The following is a 20,995-nucleotide window of genomic DNA, read 5'->3' as shown; positions in this document are numbered from 1 at the left end:
GAGGGCTTGCAGGAGGGGCGAGTCCAGCCAGGCGGTGAGGCCAGGCCAGGGAGCAGGCAGAAGACAGAACCATGAGACTCACTGGGGGCAGGGCATGTCCTGCGCTGTCCTAGACCCTTCTGATGCAACTGCCCCCAAGGAACACTTGCCATGTGCCAGGAACATGGTGAGGTCCTTGTGCTGAGCAGCATTGCCCCTGGGAACTCACACCAGAGGCTGGTAGTGGAAGTTCGGTGAGGCAGGCTGGGTTTGAGTCCCAGATGTTTGGGCCTTACTTTCCCCATCTGCAATTTGGGGATAACAGAAAGACCCTCTGTGAGCAGTGAATAGACGCATGCCTCACTGCTGGTAAAGGGCTTGGCACCGGGCCTGGCACTAAGTGCCTACCAACCGTTATTCACCAAATGTTAGCAGGAGCTGTTCTGGGTGGAATATGAAGATTAAAAAAAAAAAAAAAGTTTTGAGGCTGGGCGCGGTGGCTCATGCCTCTAATCCTAGCACTCTGGGAGGCCAAGGTGGGAGAATTGCTTGAGCTGAGGAGTCCAAGACCAGCCTGAGCAAGAGTGAGACTCTGTCTCTACTAAAAAAAAAATTAGCCAGGTGTGGTGGGTGGCACGTGCCTGTAGTCCCAGCTACTCGGGAGGCTGAGGTAGGAGGATCGCTTGAGCCCAGGAGTTTGAGGTTGCTGTGAGCTAGGCTGACGCCATGGCACTCACCTGGGCAACAGAGTGAGACTCTGTCTCAAAAAAAAACCAAAATGTTTTGGGCTTCCCCAAGTTTTCCAAATTGCTGCTACAATCACAGAAAAGACTGCCACTGTGGTTTTAGGCAGAGTGAAGAGCCCTGGGAGGGTGGGGTGGGGGGAACAGGAAAGGCTTGGCCTCCCACTGTTTGTTCATTCTGCTCAGCTTTGGGAAGTGGGTGGGCGGTGTTTCTACATGGTTGTTTTTTCCAAAAGTTAACCAGCTCCAGATCAACTCTCCTGCTCTGGGCGCTGGGAGGCCCCAGGGCCAGGGTAAGGGTGGGAGTGGGGTAGGGGGTGGAGGTTGGTAGGAATAGTACCAGACCAGACAGGAGGGGAAGGGCCCAAGAGATACAAAAGAGGGCCTTAGAGGCGGGTGGCCAGCCAGTTGCTCAGCCTCCCTGTCAGAAAGCCCAAGACAGGGGTAGAAGAGGGAGGATCTTGGCTTAGGCCTGAGGTCACCTGGAGGGGTCAGAGTCTTTGTGGACCGAGGAAGGATAGACTCTGGCCTGTTCCAGAGGAGGTGCCCAAGCAGCAACACAGGCCAAAGTCAGATACGATGGCCTTTCTCCTTCACCCAAAGATTCCTGCTGTAGGGCACTCGTGCTGGCCCAGCACAAGGCTCCTTGGTCTAGGAGGAAAATATCAGACCACTTATTGGGTAGGAGGAGCCAGGCCCTCCACTAAAAACTCCACCTACCTATATAATCATCATCATTCCTTGGAACAATCCTGCAAGTTTGCCATTATCACCCTGATTTTACAAATGAGAAAACTGAAGTCTTACATTAAACATGGCAGAACTGGGATCTGAAGACAGCTCTGGCTACTTCCCTGGGCCCCTGCCCTTGACCGAGTACCTTCAGCAGGCCCCAGAGGGGCTGGGAGCAGAGGCAGGTCTTCCTGTGGTTGACTCAGCCCCACTCCTGTAGGACCCAAGATTTGCTGTTGGAATTGCAAGGACCTCTGAGCACACGGAGTGGAAATGCCCATTATATAGATGGGGACATGGAGGCCGTGGGAGGGAAGGGATCTGCCCAGCTTCAGGCATGGGAAGCCTGAGCTGGGACGAGGACCCAGGACTACTGGCTCCCGTTCTACTGCCTCCTTTCCCAGCCCCTGCCCATCCAAACCCGTGAGGGCCCAAACCACAGGTGACTGGGATAACAGAGAGTGCTGGCTGTGCGATTCCTGGCTGGGGCCCTCACCGGGCACCTAACAGGTGCTCTGTCTAGCTTACAACTGCCAGCAACTGCCCCCAAGGAGCTCAGAGTTTCGAGGGGCAGAGAGATGAGCAGAGGGAACTATTCTGCAGACGCCCAAGAGATGGGCATGAGCAGTCCCGTTGGCACGGCCCAGCAGGCCTTCACAGAGTGAGGGAAGGGTCCCCCCGTGACAAGGACACCTCCAAAGGCTACTTTTTGTTATAGATTTATTTGATATTGGAACCGAGTCTACAAGTTCAGACCCACAGGTAACGGATTGCTTCGTGGTTGTCGGAGGCTAGTGTGCATTATTTCTGAGGATTCCATCCAAGACATGACACAGAAAACACAGATGGACAGACAGACGGACATAATCGTTAAGACAAGAGACGCTAAAATGTGCCTTAGTGTCCACATGATTGATCCAAGGCGGGGACCCTTCTAAGGTGGGGACCCGAGTGACTGATCTAAAGCAGGGTGGCTTCCTGCCACCAGGCGCTGACTGGGCTATGTGTGCACTAGGCGCCTGGGATGGAAACTGGCTTGGAACCAAAAACTGGGGAGCCTGCCCTCCCGGCGGCGACCCTCCCTGTGCCCAACCCCACCTCCGAGTGATTTCTCTTCATCAAGAACCAGGTGGTGACAGGGCTGATGTAAGCAGCAGAGGCCTGTGGTGGCCCCGGGCAAACCCGTGCACGTGAGGTGGGGAGACAGAGTCCAGGCGCAGTAGCTCCTCTTGGCTCCTTAACACTGTGTGTGAAGAGGGGCGCGGGTGCGAGGAGGGGAGGGGAGGATGAGCACCGTTCATCCGGGGATTAGCCAACCCAAGTCTCCTCCCTTCCTGGCAGCTCCAGAACATTCCCTTTGGCCGACAGCCACAGAAATGAGCGCCTGCCAAGACACATGGAGGAGAAAGAAAACAAGACACCAAAAAAGCCCAAAAAACAAACAAAAATCCCCGCCCCAGGAGAGGAGAGGAACAAACAGAACTCCGGGAACGAGGTCACACCGGATTCGGGAGACATCCTGCACCCCGCACCCCAGGGAAAGGAAACACAATCCGTGTCTCGCTGCTTTGCTCAAGGAAACTGCCGCCCCGCCCTGAGACTCCAACTCACTGGCCTTTAGTGTCTTTTTAATTTTTTTAGTTTTTTTCTTTTTAATACCCAAATCATCAATTTTCAAAGCTTAAAAAAAATTTTTTTTTTTTTTTTTTGCTTAAAAAAAAAAATCTAAAACTGCCACAAAAACTGATGAGGCAAGCCCCAGGTCTGTCCTTTCCGCCTGGCAGCCTGCTGTCCCGCGGGCCACCAGAGCCCAGCTCGGCACCACTGGGGCAACCGTCCTGCGGCCCGTTCGCCCTGGACTGCTCTGCTCCAGTCTGGGTGGGCGCCAACTGCCGGCGGCATCACTAAATAAGAAGGGGAAACAGCCCGCCTTCCCTCAAACACCTCCCATCTGGGCTGAACTTTTTGGGAATGTATAAGTTATCTGGATGAAGGAGGCGGGAGGTGGAAAAAAATAAATACCAAGAGCTAAGTCCCAGGGCCTCTGACGTCGGCTCAGCCTCTGGGGCGGAGATGGCCTCCAGAGAGGAGACCTAGGTGTCCATGTACTGCGCTCCAAGTCTGACTAGGTCTCTGGTCTCCACAACAGGCGCCTACCCTGGGGGGCTTGAGTCTCAGAGGGAGAAAAGGGGCCAGCCCCGCAGACACTGTCCTCTCGCTCTGGCCCGACTCACATCTGGTCCCAGGCTCCTGCCCAGCCAAGAGGCTGGCCTGCTTGTCTAAGAGCTCTGGGAGGAACAGGGCCTGGCCCTCCTGGCCCGAGGACTGGCCGGTGGTCCCGCTGCTGGCTGCTCTGGGCCGGCCTGAGCTCAGGCCTGCTCCTTGTCGGCCCTCCATAGCCGCTCCTTCACCTCGGGCGGCAGCGTGTTGAACAGGTCCTCCTCCACCACCAGGCCACTGCGCTTGAGCAGTGGGCACTCGCCCAGCTCCACGGGCAGGCACTCCAGCCGGTTGCCCCGGAGCTCGATCTGCGTCAGGTTGGTCAGCTCGCCCACCCGCGAGGGCAGCGACTGCAGCACATTGTTGCCCAGGTGCAGGGCCCGCAGCTTCCGGCACTGGAAGAGCTCCGGAGGGAGCGCCTCGATCTGCAGGGAAGGAGCAGGGGGTGAGAGTGAGGTGGGTGCCTTTGGGTTCCCTTCCCTCCTTCCCCCAGGCGTCCTTCTCAGATCCCCATTTCAGCTCCCCAGGACCCCAGGCACCAGCACACTCTGCGCCAAAGTCTGGCCAACGTCCACCTGTACGGTAGGTCTCGGCTCTCGCAGTCACTTCCTCTAGGAAGCTTTCTCAACCTCCTGGATCCCATGGCAGCCATGTCCCTCCTCACAGCACTGATCCTTCTATCTGTCACCCCTGGGACTGTGGTTCTCAGAGGGTGGGCTGGGCCTGCCTTGTCCCCTACCGTCTCCCAGCACCTGGCACCCTGGGAAGCATATCGCACTGGCAAGCTACTACCACCTGCACACCCCAGGGCTCACCAGGAGCCGGGCTGCTGGTCCTGCCCAGCTTAAGAATGACTTAGGAAAGCAGAGTGGCATGCTGAGAAAATGCCACCTCCTTAATCTTTTCTGAGAACCGGGGAGAGTTCACTGATAGGGGTGAAAATCCCAGCTGTGTTACTGGGCCCTCCTGGACCTCAGTTCCCCATATGTCGAGTCACAGGGTAAGCACGAGTATAAATGGCCCACTACTGGCCACTGAGAGCCCCTTTCTTCTGATTGTACCAAACATGAATACAGGAGTCCTCCCTCATCTGCAGTTTCACTTTCTGCTGTTCCAATCACCTGCGGTCAACCGCAGCCCAAAATATTAAATGAACAATTCCAGAAAGAAACAATTCATAAGTTTTTCTTGTTTTGTTTTTGTTTTTTTAGAGACAGGGTCTTGCTCTATTGATCAGACTGGAGTGAAGTGGTGTCATCATAGCTCACTGCAGCCTCGATCTCCTGAGCCCAAGTGATCCTCTTGGCTCAGCCTCCCAAGTAGCTGGGACTACAGGCACATGTCACCAGGCCCAGATAACTTTTCTTATTTTTGTAGAGACAGAATCTCACTGTGTTGCCCAGGCTGGTCTTAAACTTCTGGCCTCAAGCAATTCTCCTGCTTTGGCCTCCCAAAGAGCTGGGATTACAGGCGTGAGCCACCTCACCCAGTCCAATTCATAAATTTTTTTTTTTGTTTTTAGACAGAGTCTTGCTCTGTCATCTGGGCTAGAGTACCGTGGCGTCAGCCTAGCTTACACAAACCTCAAATTCCTGGGCTCAAGCGATCCTCCTGCTTCAGCCTCCTCAGTAGCTGGGACTACAGGTGCATGCTACCATGCCTGGCTAATTTTTTCTATTTTAGTAGAGATGTGGTTTTGCTTTTGCTCAGGGCTCATGATGGTCTCAAACTCCTGAGCTCAAGAAGTCCTCCGGCCTCAGCCTCTCAGGGTGCTAGGATTATGGGTGTGAGCCACTACACCCAGCCTCCAATTCATAAGTTTTAAATTGTGCGCCACTCTGAGTAGTGTGATGGTCTTGCAGTCTCTGGCTCCTTTCTGCTCAGGATGTGAATCGTCCCTTTGTCCAGCATATCCACGCTGCATTTGCTACCTGCCTGTTAGTCACTTAGTGGCCGTCTTGGTTATCAGATCAGCTGTCATGGTATCACAGTGCTTGTGCTCAAAGTAGCCCTTATTTTATTTAAAAATAGCCCCAAAGTGTAAGAGTACTATGCGTAATTTTTTCTTTTTCTTTCTTTTTTTTTTTTTGAGACAGAGTCTCACTTTGTTGCCTAGGCTAGAGTGAGTGCCGTGGCGTCAGCCTAGCTCACAGCAACCTCAAACTCCTGGGCTCAAGCAATCCTCCTGCCTCAGCCTCCCGAGTAGCTGGGACTACAGGCATGCGCCACCATGCCCGGCTAATTTTTCTATATATATATTTTTAGTTGTCCATATAATTTCTTTCTATTTTTAGTAGAGACGGGGTCTCGCTCTTGCTCAGGCTGGTCTCGAACTCCTGACCTTGAGCGATCCGCCCACCTCGGCCTCCCAGAGTGCTAGGATTACAGGCGTGAGCCACCGAGCCCGGCCTATGCGTAATTTTTAAATTAAACTTTATCACAGATATGCATGTACAGGAAAAAACATAGTATATTAGGGTTTAATACTATCTGCGGTTGCAGTCACCCACTGGGGGTCATGGAACGTATTCCCTGCAGATAATGGAGGACAACTGTGACAGGCTTACTCTGAGCACTGATACTATTAACTCGTTCAACTCACAAAACTACCTGGAAACCTACCTGTAAACACTTCCCATTTTACAGATGGAGTAACTGGGGCCCTAAAGAAGCCAACTTGCCCAGAGATTCAGCCGGTAAGTGGTAGAGCCAGAATTCGAACCTGGTTCAACAGCCCGTGCTCTACTGACCATCCATAGCACTGGTGGAGCAAGGAGCAACCTGTGGAGTCAGAGTGGGGCCATGCTGTGCCTCCTGCCCCGCAGGAAGAGCCTTGTGGACACCAGCTCCTTCCCTGCCCTTCCATGTGTAATCGGCTACGGACATGAGTTCTCTCTGGGCCTACCTGACTCCTTCAGATATGATGGGCAGGAGCCTTGGCCCCAATGCCAAGTGAGGACGATGGAAAACTGTATGGTAACCTCTCGGGCTGCTCTGTCACTGTCTCCATCTCCCTGCCAAGGAGACTGCGGCCTGGAGAGGTGAAAGGCAACTTGTCGAAGGTTACGCCCTCTCAGAAGGGGACGTAAGAGGGGATGGAAGCCTTGCTTCCTCCCACTCAGAGCCCTGCTGTGTTCCCGTTCTGCCATGCACAGCACTCGGCACGCACTCGGTTTCGGGGTAATCCTGGGAAGTCGCTTTTCCCGCCCAGGGCCTTAGTGCCCCCATCTGTAAAATGCAAGGGTTGCACTAGGAACGCCTCCACTTGGACACTCTGCAGCTGAGGACCTTTCTGCAGATTTGAACCCTAACCTCGCAGGCGCTTGCTCTCCCCAGCTAGTTTCGGAAGACGCCAGCTCCTGATGAGGGAAATAAGGGGTGGCTGTGGCCAGGCAGAGGCCATGCCCCGAGGGACACTGTGGATGTTTTGAAGGAGATTTCTGACTCTGGGTATCCAAAATTACCAGCACAGTGCCTGACGGTCGGGAACGGGGCAGGGTGGCAGGTTTGTCCGGTGCATCTCAAACCTGGCTTCCTCCCAGGGGACTCCAACTTTCCCGATCAGTGGGCCTGCCACAGACCCCACGAGAGTGAAACAATCTAAGATTTCACCTCGTCCTGATCCCTGCCTCAATGTAGGGGAGGGAGACAAGGACTGGTCACAATCCCTAATGCATGGAGGAGACAGGCGGGCTGGCAGTAAGGACTTGAGGAAGAGGACAGCTTCTCAGCTGCGAGGGGTCTGGAGGGAAAGGACCCTCCAGTCTGAGTGACGCTGGAGAAGGTGAGTCCTGTGCTGGGCCAGGAGGGACAGGACGAAGCTCCGGGATGCAAAGGGGAGAGGGCAGATGGGAAGTGGGCTCCGCAGGGCCCTGGAGCCTGGCCCTTCCCAGAAAGGCCCCCTCCCACCCCGTGACCTCTTCTGATGATACAGAGTGCTCAGGGGCAGCGAGACAGGCTCCGCCAGTGAGCGGCACAGCTGAGGTGCACACAGGCAGGTCTGGCACCAGAGCTCCCTCCCTCAAAGTCCCCTCCCCAGAACACCCCCTGCCAGGAGCCAGTGAGCTCTCTCTGGGCCCCACAGAGAGAAGAGGAAGCACTTTTAGTTACTCGATGCCCCAACACAGCCGCATCCTTTGGACCTGTCCTTCCCTGCTGAAGTGTTGCTTGGCCACTGAGGCTTGAAGAGTTTCCCATCACCCAACCCCACGCTCTCCTGCCTCCTCAGGGACTGCAGGGGCTCCCCTGTCAGCGCTGGAATGGCCTCAGTCATTCTGGGCTTTGGAACAGGCAGCTCTCCCAGGAGCCTTCTGGGGCCGCACCATGGCTCCTTGGCTCCCAGCCTTCCTGACCCACCATCCAGAAAGACGCTGTCTCTCCTCAGTCCACCACAACCCAGCTCCTGTCCCCATCCACCCTTGACTGTCTGGCCAGAGTCGCCGGCATCATTCCTCATCCACCTGACTCTCCGTGCACCGCAACCCTGCACACTCTGGCCCGGCCCTCCTCCTCCCCAGGGCGCGAGGCAGACTCCGGTCCTTCTCCCTGTCTGCTCTCCCTGGTGATCCTGTCCAGGGCCCCTCTTTACCCACGAGCCTGGGGACAGGATGATGCCTCAAGCTTCAGGCCGATTCAACATGGTCCCCGGGATGTCCTAGGGCCCCACCCCACACAGGACAGATCCTTGCCTCTCTGAAAACCTGTGCCTGCTCCAGCATCTGTCTCAACGATCTTCCGTCTACCCAGGCGGCCGGGTGAGACCACTTCCTCCCCACCAACTCTCAGGTCCTGAGGATTCTATCTCCGACTCTATCTCCAAAGTCTCTCCCTAATCCAAAGTCTCTCCCTAATCCGTCCACAACTCTCCATTCCAGGCAGCCTCCCTGCCTCTCACGCCCACCCCCTCACTGCAGCAAGAGGAACCAATCAAAGCTACAAGTCAGCTCATTCCTTCATCTACACAGTCAACAAAAATTTGGTGAACACTTGCTATTCGTCAGGCCTTGAACAAAAGAGCCAAGACCCGACTAGTCAGAGCTATGGCTGGAACGGGGATAAGACCCCAACAAAGGAGAGACGACAGAAACTGAAGCGGAGGCTCAGCTTCTCCCACCAGCCCCGGGCACAGCCCTACTCTGCCCTCGGGGAACCTCCAAGTTCCAGGACAGCTCCACTCAGCCACCAGCTCTCAGTTCCTCCCAGCCAGAACCTACTAGAACCTGCTGCTTTCTGATTTCAAGATTGTTCTTTTTTAAGCACCAAAGGAGGTAAGAAAAGCTTTGTCCTTCTCTGCTGGACCCCTTTTATGAAAGGATTTATTCTGTAAAATTTGGATTCAGTCAAAAGGCCGCACTTAATTGAGGACCAAGAAGGCCACAATGTGGCCTTAAGGCCGCAGGTTCCCCACCCTGTACTAGACTCTCCCTCTCCTCCCTACCTGGCTACCTCCTCCTGGTCCTTCAGGAGCCAGGTGAAATCCAACCGCCACCCCCCCAGGACAACTCCTCTGTGTTCCCAAGAACCTCGTGCCCCAGTGGAGCTCTGTGGCACTGTGTGCTAACTGCCTGGTCACCTGTGGGGCTTGTTCATCCCCAGGTCCCCAGCACCTCCCTCCACAGCTGGACAAGTGAGCAAACCAATGAACACCTGCCTTGCCAAGCCATTCATCAGCGGGAGCGAAACCGGGGAAACAGCACCCAAGGGCCTGGGTGGCTACACTCAGCCCTCCCAGTCACCACAGTCTAAGGTGGCTTCAAGGGGCCATCAGGAAGGAGAAGGGCTCGGGCCTCAAGCTGAAAAAGAGGAGCCTACCTGGGATTGGCTCTAGTGAACTTTTTCCCTATAGAGGCCTCTAGTGTTGCAGGAGGTGGGGACAGGACGTGATTAAGCAGTGTGCTAAACAGGGTGTCCAGAGACTCTCCTTCCTCCGGGACAGCATGCCTGCCGCCAGTTCCCTTCCTGAGGAGTGACCTCAGCCAACAGGCGTGACACTAACAGGCAAGCTTGGTGTGAGGAGCTGGGGGTGGGAGACAGGATGGAGAGTCCAACACAGCACCCCGGATAGAGCAGGCATCACGAGTTGTGGATGAGAGTCCGAACAAACTCTACGGGCAATCTGGCTCCAAAACCGTGCCGTGGGTAAGCCGCTGGGGCTCCCCTCCATATATTAAAGAAGTTAAGTTTGTCCCCAGGGGACTCCAACTTTCCTGATCAGTGGGCCTGTCTCAGGCCCCACGTGAGTGAAACAATCTAAGATTTCACCTCGTCCTGGTACACGCTCACATATCCCTGCCTCATAGTGTGGGGGAGGGAGACAAGGACTGGTCACAATCCCTAATTCATGGAGGAGACAGGCGGGCTGGCAAGTAAGGACTTGAGGAAGAGGACAGCTTCTCAGCTGCGAGGGGTCTGGAGGGAAAGGACCCTCCAGTCTGAGTGACGCTGGAGAAGGTGAGTCCTGTGCTGGGCCAGGGAGGACAGGACGGGGCATTTCAGGGGCCACCTTCCTCTCCATCTAAGGCTGCCGCAGACAGCTCCTGCTGCAAAGACTCAGCAGTGTTGGTGGGAGGGGGATGGGAGTGTTGTGCACGGCAGGGACACAGAGCAAGTGCTTAATAAACCAACAGGGGCTGCCTGAGGACCATTGTGCCACAGGCAAAGGTGGTGGCTTGGCCAGGCACTTTGGGAAGCTGAGGCAGGAAGACTGCTTGAGCCAGGAGCTTGAGGCTGCAGTGAGCTATGATGACACCACTGCACTCTAGTCAGGGTGACAGAGGGAGACTGTCTCAAAAAAAAAAAAAAAAAAAAAAGGTGGTGGCTGAGGCAGCTCTCCTCTGTCTCCAGGCCCCTGGCCTTGAGCTTCCATTACCTCCCCCTTGCTGCAAGAATCTCCACCTGAAAGTAAGGCCTAGGAAGACCTGTAGGTCCCCAGGAGGGGTGGGCAGGGGGAGGTCCCCCCTAGTGGCTGTGCTTTGTTTCCACTGTGGAGGCTGTACCACAGAGCCACAGGAGTACCCTACCCTCAACCCCACCCTGCCTGCCTCCTCCAAGGGGCCCTTGGATGGGGGCTTCCCCAGCAAAGCAAGGGACTGGTGCACAGGGGCCACCAACAGTATCAAGGGCATCTCGAGGGTATGGCCTCCCATACTGCCAGCAGCAATGGTCTGCACAATTTCCTCTCCAGAAAGGCAAGTGGTGACAAGCCAGCCTTATCTAAGCCCAGCCCTGCCCTTCACCACCCCAGTGCAGAGGACAGGGCCATGCTGGGAGCTGCACCATCCGACTTCACCTCAGCCAGCACAGGTCACCCCGATTTCTGTCTCTGATGGATGCAGATTGGCCCCTTTGCTCCAAATCTGGTCTGGAATGAGCTGAGGAAGAAACCACAAGCTCCAGGCTAAGTCCTGTCTCTCACCGACTGCCCTGACAGAGAACCATGGGCCTTGGACCTCCTGCCCAGGAACATCCTAGCCAGAGAAGAACCTGGCTCAAGGTCATCTTGGGGACAGGCACTGCCTGGCCATACCATCTCTCCTGGCAGAAGAACTCTGCAGCATTTTGTGGCAAAGACAGGCTCCCAAGCCCAGAGATTCTGATTCAGGAGGTCTGTGGGGGGGCCTGGGAGTCTGTATCTTTAACAAACTCCTTCCCGGTGGTTCTGAAAAACCCAGTGAGGACTCCACACCGAGGAGCATCAACACTCCTAGACACTGGGCCTCCTGAGCATCCTACCACAGGCCACAGCCAGTCACCCACCAGCCACACACTGAGCCGTGGCCGGGCCACTCACCCGGTTGGCCGTGACGGCCAGATTCTGAAGGTTCTGCAGGAGGCCAATGTCGGCGGGGAGGAAGGTCAGGTTGTTGTGGCTGAGGTCCAGGTAGCGCAGCTTGCGGCAGTAGAAGAGCTGGGTGGGGATCTTCTCGATCTTGTTGCGGTTCAGGTAGAGGCGCTCCAGGTTGGTGAGGTTGCCGATCTGGATGGGGATGTAGGCGATGTGGTTGTACCACAGCTTAAGGCAGGTGAGGCGGTGCAGGTGCTGGAAGCTGATGATCTCCTCGATCGTCTTGAGGTTGTTGTCCTTGAGGTCAATCTCCTGCAGGTTGTGGAGGCTGAAGATGGAGTGGGGGATGCGCTCCAGGTCACAGCGGATCAGCTCCAGCTCAGTAAGGTTCACCATCTTCTTGAGGCTGTTGAGGACGATGAGCTTGGTGCCCTCGTTGTTGATGGACAGCTTCTGCAGGTGCACGCCCACATCCGTGACCACCTGCGGCAGCTTGCTCAGGTTGCTCTTGAGCCGGAGCACCTTGAGGCGCTTGAGCTCCCGCAGCCCATCGATGACGATGTAGCGATTGTTCTCAGCGCTCAGGTTGCCTGTCAGGTGCAGCTCCTCCAGCGTCTTCAGGCTGTAGATCCATAGTGGGATCTCCTTGATGTCCGTGAACTTGATGTGCAGCGCCCGTAGGTTCTCGCGCAGGAAGGCCAGGGCGGGAGCCTCGATCTTGGCGGCCGTGTGGTAGAGCCACAGCTCCTTGAGGCCCGTGAGCTGGGCAATGCTGGGCGGGATGGTCACGTCGGGGATCAGCTCCAGCTTCAGAACCTCCAGCTCCACCAGGTCAAACACGGTGTCGGGGATGCCGCTGAGCATGAACAGGTGCAGCTCCAGCTTGTCCTGCGCGTTTTTGGTGAGCCGCTGCCGCAGCTTGTCCAGTGTCCACTCGTTGTTGAGGTTCAGCTGCCGCAGCTTGTTCTCACTCACCTCCGACAGGAAGACGGCGAAGCGCTTGGAGTACAGCGGGTCGTACTGGTCGATGAGGTGCAGCATGAAGGCAAAGTCATTCTTGACGTCGGGGATGTCACTGTAGCTGCTCTCCTCGCGGATTGACTCGAACGAGTACTTCTTGAGGGAGCGCCGCAGCATCCACCAGAGCGTGTACATGCAGATGAGGCCGTAGAAGATGACCAGGCTGATGTAGAAGGACGCCAGGATCTTGAAGAGTGTGGCCAGAGGGTGGGCACACCGGTAGGTGCGGTAGCCCGTCAGGCTCTCGATGTCCACAGTGCAGTCCACGTCGAACTTGATGTTGTGCACGTAGTAGACGGTGTAGCAGATGATGAGGATGAACTTGATCACCTTGATGATGGTCTGCCGCATGTATAGGCGGTACACGATGTCCCCCTCCTCTACGTGGGTCCGAAACTTCTTTACCTTCTCAAACAGTGCCTTGGCCTGCTCCCCTTCCTTCTTGTCTAGCACACCTGTCTCCGAGCGGTCCACGATGCCCTGCTCAATCCGTGACTTGGTCCGCTGCAGCATGGGCACGGTGGCCTCCACGTCCTCACTGACTGTCGATGACTTCTTGTCCATGGAGCCGTTCATCTTGCTGAATGCTGGCTTGGGGTCACTCTCCTCCACCACCGTCTCCGACAGGGCCCGTGTGGTCCAAGGTGAGTCAAAGCACTTGAGCAGGATAGACACAAAATGCTCCAGCTTTGAGCTGGTGCGTGGGAACTTGAACCAGAAGTTGCTACAAGCCAGGAAGATGAGAGTGTGCAGCAGCACCAGGTAAGGGAAGTACTTGGCGAACCAGTGCAGCCGGTTCTCATAGCATACAGCGTCCACATAGTTGTACTGGTGTCGGTCCAGGTCATACTTGATGCCTGTAGGGCCCGCATCAGGGCTTGGCAGGATCGTGGAGTTGGGGTAGGTGGGTTCTGGGCCAGGGGCTGCCCAGCCCCGGAATGAGTCGTTGCAGGAGTCCTTGGTGACCCACTTACAGGGCAGGCAGATCATCTTGTCCTGGGTGACCTGCAGCGTCCCCCCGAAGACAGCAATCATCAGCATGACAATGGAGATGTAGTCGGTGAACACATCCCACCACGGCTTCAGAATCCGGTACGCTGGCTGTGTGTCCGCAAAGTAGCGGAGTTCTGTCACCGGAATCATGGTTCAACCTGAAAGGGACCCATAGTCAGGGAAAGAAGACAATGGGAATTCCACCATTGTCCATATTTCCACGTTAAATCTAGCTGGGAGTCAAAGCCTGGCCACTCCATGGGCCAACTGCCCTTCTGCAGAAACCACGTGGTTACGTGCTGGCTGGGAAACCACCCTGGGGGAGGGGGCAGTCTACCATGTAACACACAGGAAGACTGAGCACGTGAGGTTAGAGATCCACTGACCTCCCCAGCACAGCCTCCCTGCTCTCTGCCCCTCCCCACCCCTGCATTCCAGTAAGAGCATTCGGGAATTCCTGTCTGGAGTCCACCCATTTAATGATTAGATTGAGCAGAGGGGCCTGTGTGAATCTCCCAGTTTACTCAGAACCAGCCGCTGTGAAGCTGTAGCAGTGACGAAAAGGGATTTCTGCAAAGTATAAGGAAAGCAAAATGCAGAGGGTGTGTCACATAAACTCATTTTTGTAAAAGAAATAATGAAGTTTGAAACTTATGCATGTGTGCATACAGTTACAGGTGTATAGGACTCCAGGAGCTCTCGGGGAAGACCAAAAGTCACACATGTAGGTGTAATGATGGGCTCCTGGAGGAGGGCCCCAACAGAGAGAGGAGAGAGAACAAGACTGCCCCCCACCCCAAGCTGGGGGTCCTCACACTGAGGCCTTCACGTAACATCATCTTTGGTTGTATGTGTGTAAGGGAATGAACAGCAGCAGCAGCCGACTCTCCCCCTGGAGCTCAGTTTGGCCGGTCTTGGATAGAGCCTGGGAATCTGATTTTTAATACGTGGCTTTGGTGACAGTAATGATTAGCCAAGTTTAGGAAACGCTGGATCAGAAGTCACATTCAGGAAATCCAGCCTGTGCCACACAGGAGGCTGCAACTAGATAAACGTGGGAGGGCTCCGCTCCTCGGCCATCTGTGCTCACCCTGCCAGGGTAGACTGTTCTTATTAATACAATGGTCCGGAAGACTGTAACGAGAGGGAAAAGGTACTAGATGTTCACTAGAGAACATCTGGAAAAATATAAAAACCCATCAGGCATTTTCAACATGGACAAAGCAGGGGAAAAAAAAGCATAAGGGCAAAAAAAGAAATTCCCTGTAAAAACACCACCAGTTACCCACTGTTAGCTTTTCACTGAATAATAACTTTCTAGTCCCTTTTTTTTTTTTTTTTTTTTGAGATGTAGTCTCACTCTTTTGCCCCAGCTAGAGTGCAGCTCATGGCAACCTCATATTCCTGGGCTCAGGCTCCTCCTGCCTCAGCCTCCCAAGTAGCTGGGATTACAGGCATGTGCGGCCACACCTGGCTAATTTTTCTATTTTTGGTATAGACGGGATCTCACTCTTGTTCAGGCTGGTCTCCAACTCCTGAGCTCAAGTGATCCTCCTGCTTTGGCCTCCCAGAGTGCTAGGATTACAGGCATGAGCCACTGGCCCGGCCCAGTCCATTCTGTGTTTTTTTTTTTAAATACTGCTTTTATTTTACACCTTATTTTCTAACTCAGAATCTAGATTTTAAACTGTGCTTTAAATACTCATGTCAAATGGCTCTGCTTCTCTTAGGAGAGAACAGGGGCCCAGGTGATGGGACTGCGTCACCCTTTGATTACTGACAATATTAGTAAACACAATAGTAATGAACCCTTCAAGAACAGGATCTCTGTACAAATGCCAAATGCTTCCTGTTCCCAGACTTTCCAGGAAACGCTGGGATGGATAGGGAGGACAGGAGGGAAGCAGACCAGGACCCCATGTGAGGCAGGTGGAATCGGGGCACTCAGTAGAGGTGAGGATGGTCTCAGCAGTTGCTGAGGGCCTGGACGTCTGCCAGGCACTAGGCAGCCCCTCTCTGCAGGCTCTCTCTTTTTTATTTCTTTTGAGACAGGGTCTCACTCTATTGCCCAGGCTGGAGTACAGTGGCATCACCATAGCTCACTGTAACCTTGAACTCCTAGGCTCCGGCAATCCTCCTGTGCAGGTTCTCTTGGAGTTCTTTTGACATTTGGGAGGCAAGGCCTCTTTAGCCCCTTATCAGATGAGGCTGATAAGGCTCAAGGAGGTGGAGTTAGCTGCCCAACATCACCCTGCTACTGAGCGGCAGAGGTGAGGCCAAACCCAGCAGGCCTGTCCCTCCACTGCTGAGCTTCGGTCCTCACCACTGTGTGGGGCTTGTTTTCCACTTGCCTGAGGCCCACATATGCAGTGCCAAGAGGAATGGGCTCAGGAGTCCAGCTTCCCGGCCCGCTGGGGTTCCCAGAGCTCAGGTCACCGTGGGGCCAGCAGACACCACCACTCACCTTAAGCCAGCGGCCCACGGGTCAGCCCTCCTAGTGAGGCCAGGACTCATGGGCCAGGGTGAGCGCCTGCCCCACAGGAAGGCCCAGGCCCTCTAATGACCGGCTGGCCCCACACACCACCCACACTCCTGGGAGAGACTGGCACTCTGGGAAAGGGCTTGCTGAATCACAGCCTCCTCCACTGAGACACCCGTCCGTCCCTTGCTTCCTGGCTCCCTGAGTCCTCATCCAGGACAGGGGCCCAAAGATTGGGGACCAGAAGCGAGGAGGGACCAAGACTAGAGGGCCTGAGGGTGTGCAGCAGCCTGTCGTGTAGAATCAGAATGAGACTGCTGAGGGCAGGGAGCCAGCCATTTGGGGTGTGGGCACTTGACGAGCAGACAGGATGTGGCTACAATACTACAATACTGCCCTCCATTTCTGAGGGGTGTGGGGTGTGCCTCCTCACAGTGAGGCGCCACCTCACCCCGCAGCCCCAGCGCCTGCAGACACCCTCCCAGCTCCTGGCGCTGAGGCAGAAAGCCTTCACAGCTCCGCTGCAGGGGTTAAGGAACCTGAGGCTCAGAGGTAAAACCTCCTGCCCAAGGTAGGGAACAGTCAGTCCCATTCAGGTCTGTCAGACTCTTTATCCCCTCCTTGGTCTTGAAGCACATGCTGGGCTCTCTTAGGTCCTTGGCTAGGTCTTGTGGGGAAGGTAAGTGACCAAGGTATATCCCCCACCTCAGGGTCCTCTTGGTCCAGTGTGAGCGTGTGGGGAAGAGGACACAGAGATTCAGAGAGGCAGAGCTCAGAGGGGCCAGGACTGGAGTCCAGAGCAGGCTGGTCCAGCTTGCACCTGGGCCCACGCCTGTGAGGATGACCTGTCTGGAGGGTCACGTCTAGCCGCACCTGTGTTTCCCCCTCACTTCTGTTGTGTGACTCTGGATACATCACCACCTGTCTCTGCTGGGGCTTTGGGGGGATCAGGAAAGAAGGTGCAGGCACCAAACCCAGGGCTTTAGTTCCAGGGGTGCTGGGGAAGAGGCGTCCTGCCCTGCACACAGGCCCTCACCAGGAGATGACCAGGTGCCTGCCTGACCCCAGCACCGGCCGCGTGCCCTCTCATGTGGCTCTGCCCAGGGTAGAAGAGAATGCCAGCACCAAGCTGCGGGCCAGCTGGATGGCTCGCAGTGGGCTCCACACATGTACAACAGCACAATACCACACAGGTGGTGCAGTATCTGGGCTGCTGTTTTCATCCTTCCTCACCTTCCTTATCACCTTGACAAGGCCAGATGCTCTCTGAGGACCAGAGTCTAGTACGTACGGTAGATGCTCAATAAATTCAGATGTCCTCCCAGAGAGAACCTGAAAGGCACAGGGCAGGGTGGGCATGTGCGGGGCGTGGGCCCCACGTGTGGTGGAGAGGCAGCAGTTTCAGGTGGGTGTGGGCTGGGGCGGAAGAGGAAGCTGAGGCCAGCCAGGCCCAGACCTGCCGGCTTCCTGCCCAGCCCTGGGGGCCCTAGGGCAGGAAAGGATCCCCAATCCCACAGGGAAGGAGCCCCAGTGCAGGGACCTGCCCAGGAGCCGAGTGACTCGGTGACCAGACACCCACACGCGAGCAGCTCCCTATCACAGCCAGATGATGAAGGCTGAGGCCAGCACCCTCACAAGAAGCCAAGAGGTGCCCACTGTTTCCATGTCCATTCTTCTCAATTTTTTTACATTGTGGTAAAAGACACACAACACAATTTGCCATCTTAGCCATGTTTGCGTGCACAGTTCAGTGGCATGTAGCACACTGACACTGTCGTGCAGCCATCGCCACCTGCCACCACCGTCCTTCCCATCTTCTCATGAGACGGAAACTCTGCACCCGTCAATCACTAACCTGCCTGCCCCACCCTCTGACAACCCCCATCTACTTTCTGTCTCTATAAATCTGACAATTCTAGGGTCTTCATGTAACTGGAACCATATGGTATTTGTCCTTTTGTAACTGGCTTATGTCACTTAGTATAATGTCCTTAAGGTTCACCCACATTATAGCATCTCAAAATTTCCTTCTTTTTCTTTCTGACCTTTTTTTTTTGAGACAAGGTCTCATTCTGTCTCCCAGGCTGCAGTGGCTCACTGCAGCCTCTGACTCCAGGGCTCAAATGATCCTCCTGCTTCAGCCTCCCCAGTAGCTGGGACTACAGGTGTATACTACCACACCTGGCTAAATTTTCAAATTTTATTGCAGAGATGGGGGTCTTGCCAAGTTACCTAGGCTGGTTGGTCTCAAACTCCTGAGCTCAAGCAATCCTTCCACCTTGGCTTCCCAAGGTGCTGAGATTACAGGTGTGAGCCACCACCACGCCCAGCCACAATTTCCTTTTTTTTTTTAAGGCTGAATAATCTTCCTCTTGCCCATTTTGTAACCAGGGAAACAGGTTCAGACAGAGAAGTCATCTGCCCAACTTCACGATGCCTGGAAGTGACAGAGGCAGCCTTCAGACCCAGATCTGCGGGGGGCCATTCAGATGGAGCAGACCCCACTTGACAGCCATCCTTGGGGCACGTCTGGGTGTGGTCAGAAAAGCACCCGGAGGGGAAGGGGGCATATTCAGGGAAGCAGGGGCCTTCCTCTAAGTTATGAAAACTGTCCTTATTTAGGAAGTTTCCCACAGGCAGTGTATTTGTCTTCTCCCTGTAATTAGCCCTCCGTAGCTGGCACTGCCTCTAGCAGAAGTGTGGAACAGCTTCTCTCCCAGGCCTCAGTCTTCCTGTCTGGAAGGGAGCAGAGAATCTTAGAGATGTATCCACATTGTGTAAAAAGTAGACCAAGGTACCCAGGGGTGGGTGGCCCAGGCACTGCCCGGCCTGGACTCTTCCTTCCCCTTTACCTGCAGCCCACCCTAGGTCAGACAGCATGGCTGTGACCCCAGAGCAGCAGCTGCCACCACACATACCCCTTGTCCCGAACACTCCTGCTTTTACCCAGCAGAGAGGGAGAGGTGCTGTCCAGGTCCAGGGCCCCTTGGGCAAAGTTCCCCATCCGTTACATGGGGATGGTGACAAATGCCCTGCAGAGCTCTCAGGACTATCATGACAATCACAGACATGGGGTTTCCCAAGTCACCTGTAGTGGGGCCTTGGACAGGTGGAGAGCAGGACCCCTCACAGCGTTGAGGATGTGCCCTTAGAAGAGGGGGGACTGGTCAGGGTCAGCCTGGGCTCTGCCACTCATGATCCAGGGTAGGTGACTTTACCTCTCAGAGCCTCAGTTCCCCCATCTGTGGAATAGGGCAAAGGAGAGGCCCTGCCTCATAGGGCTGTTGAAAGGCCAAAGCCTGAAATACTCAGCACATACCAGGTTTGGGGCCAGAGCCTGGGGGTGGGAGTGAGGAGGAGGTGAGAGCAAAACAGACAGGGCCTGCCATTTCTCCCCACCCCAACAATCCTGGCTGCAGTGGGATGAGTGAATGAAAAGTGCATGGGAGAGTTAGGGCAGGAAATGGAAGAGGGAAAACCGCCCAGAGGGCTCCCAGATACCTGGCCAAGAGACAGAGTTAGGTGGAGCCTGGCGCACAGTAGGTGGGCAAGAAGCACACCCTGGTGAGTTAAAGAAGCCACTGGAATGGGACAGGGCCTTTCCAGCGGAGTGACTCAGCTCTTCACATACTGCCATTCTGGGAAAAAGCAAGACCCAGAAAAATGAACAAACACAATCCCTTATTGATAAACCCTTGACCAGTACTTCCTGCACCTTGGAGAGAAAATAGAAAGCAGAAATCTAAAATGGAAACTGACTTTAACGAGCATGCACTATCTTGGTGATTAAAAAATAGTATGAAATGTTAAATAAATATAGCCTTAGAAAAAAAGAAAGCAGTTCTCAGCGTGGGGATTAGGTGTTCTTTGTAGCTTTGAGAGGATGGTTTTGGAAGGCAACAGGGAGACAGGTCAGGTCAGGTCTCTGCCCCAAGAAATGGAGGATTTGTAGAAGATCCTGAATAGAAGACAAAGATTAAAGGGTTTGAAATCAGGGTGGCTGAGAAAAGACAAAACAGATGTATGCTTTGTTGTCCTCTGGGCTCTGGCCTAGCTATTTTTCCTCCTTCCAGAACAGATGCATCAGTTTCTGCTGAAGACTGTGCTCCTGGAAGTCAGGGATTAACAGTGAGGTGGGAGGTCCCTCCTGGCTGCACCCTGGTAAAGCTCAAGAGGCAGTGGCAAGAGGCCACCATGGGGGCGGGACAGGGACCATTTCAGACTCATTCCAAGCCCCTGGAGCAGAACTCCGATATGGAGGGTGGAGCAGAGGTTACTGAATTGGACTGAGCCCAGGAAGGAGAGGTAGCAGGAAGGAGGATGGCAGATGTCCGGGGAAGACTCTAGGATAAAGATTCAGTCACGGGAATGTTCATCAACAGTGCTGGGCCGGGCGCGGTGGCTCACGCCTGTAATCCTAGCACTCTGGGAGGCCGAGGCGGGTGGATTGCTCAAGGTCAGGAGTTCGAGACCAGCCTGAGCGAGACCCCGTCTCTACTAAAAATAGAAAGACATTATATGGACACCTAAAAATCTATATAGAAAAAATTAGCCGGGCATAGTGGCGCATGCCTGTAGTCCCAGCTACTCGGGAGGCTGAGGCAGTAGGATCGCTTAAGCCCAGGAGTTTGAGGTTGCTGTGAGCTAAGCTGACGCCACGGCACTCACTCTAGCCTGGGCAACAGAGTGAGACTCTGTCTCAACAAAAAAAAAAACAAAAAAAAAAAAAAAAAAAAACAGTGCTGTTTACACCCCAGGAGAACTAGGGAAAAACTAGGTGCCTGTCATTAGGTGAATGGCTAATACTTACTAAATGATCAAAGGATGGAAAACTATGCAATAATGAAAGCGCATTAGAGCAAAACACTTGATGCCATGAGAAAATGTTTAAAATATGTTAAACGCAAAAAGTAGGTAATGAAACTGTGTAGAATAACCACTCAGCCATAAATTATACACACACACACACACACACACACACTCTCTCTCTCTGTAGTGCTGTTTATAATCCTTTTTCACCCCAAACTTGCTTCTGGTTTTTATTAT

The 20,995-nt window shown here is 54.5% G+C and overlaps 1 protein-coding gene across 3 annotated transcripts in view; it reads right to left on the bottom strand.

The window, feature by feature from the left end:
* Positions 1 to 2,160: 2,160 nt before the first annotated feature.
* The window catches only part of LRRC8A (leucine rich repeat containing 8 VRAC subunit A), a 31,646-nt gene continuing 12,811 nt past the window's right edge, over positions 2,161 to 20,995 (bottom strand). For all 3 annotated transcript variants that reach the window (XM_069476892.1, XM_069476896.1, XM_069476893.1), the window contains 2 exons: positions 11,464 to 13,628; positions 2,161 to 4,099 (listed from right to left, as the gene is read on the bottom strand). In XM_069476892.1, coding sequence (XP_069332993.1) covers positions 3,824 to 4,099; positions 11,464 to 13,620 — 2,433 coding nt within the window. In that variant the 5' untranslated portion in view covers positions 13,621 to 13,628 and the 3' untranslated portion in view covers positions 2,161 to 3,823. The remainder of the gene's footprint in view (positions 4,100 to 11,463; positions 13,629 to 20,995) is intronic.

This window comes from Eulemur rufifrons, chromosome 7 (genome assembly GCF_041146395.1).
Source record: "Eulemur rufifrons isolate Redbay chromosome 7, OSU_ERuf_1, whole genome shotgun sequence".
Classification (NCBI taxonomy): domain Eukaryota; kingdom Metazoa; phylum Chordata; class Mammalia; order Primates; family Lemuridae; genus Eulemur; species Eulemur rufifrons.
This window is presented reverse-complemented; position numbering and strand designations above follow the sequence as displayed.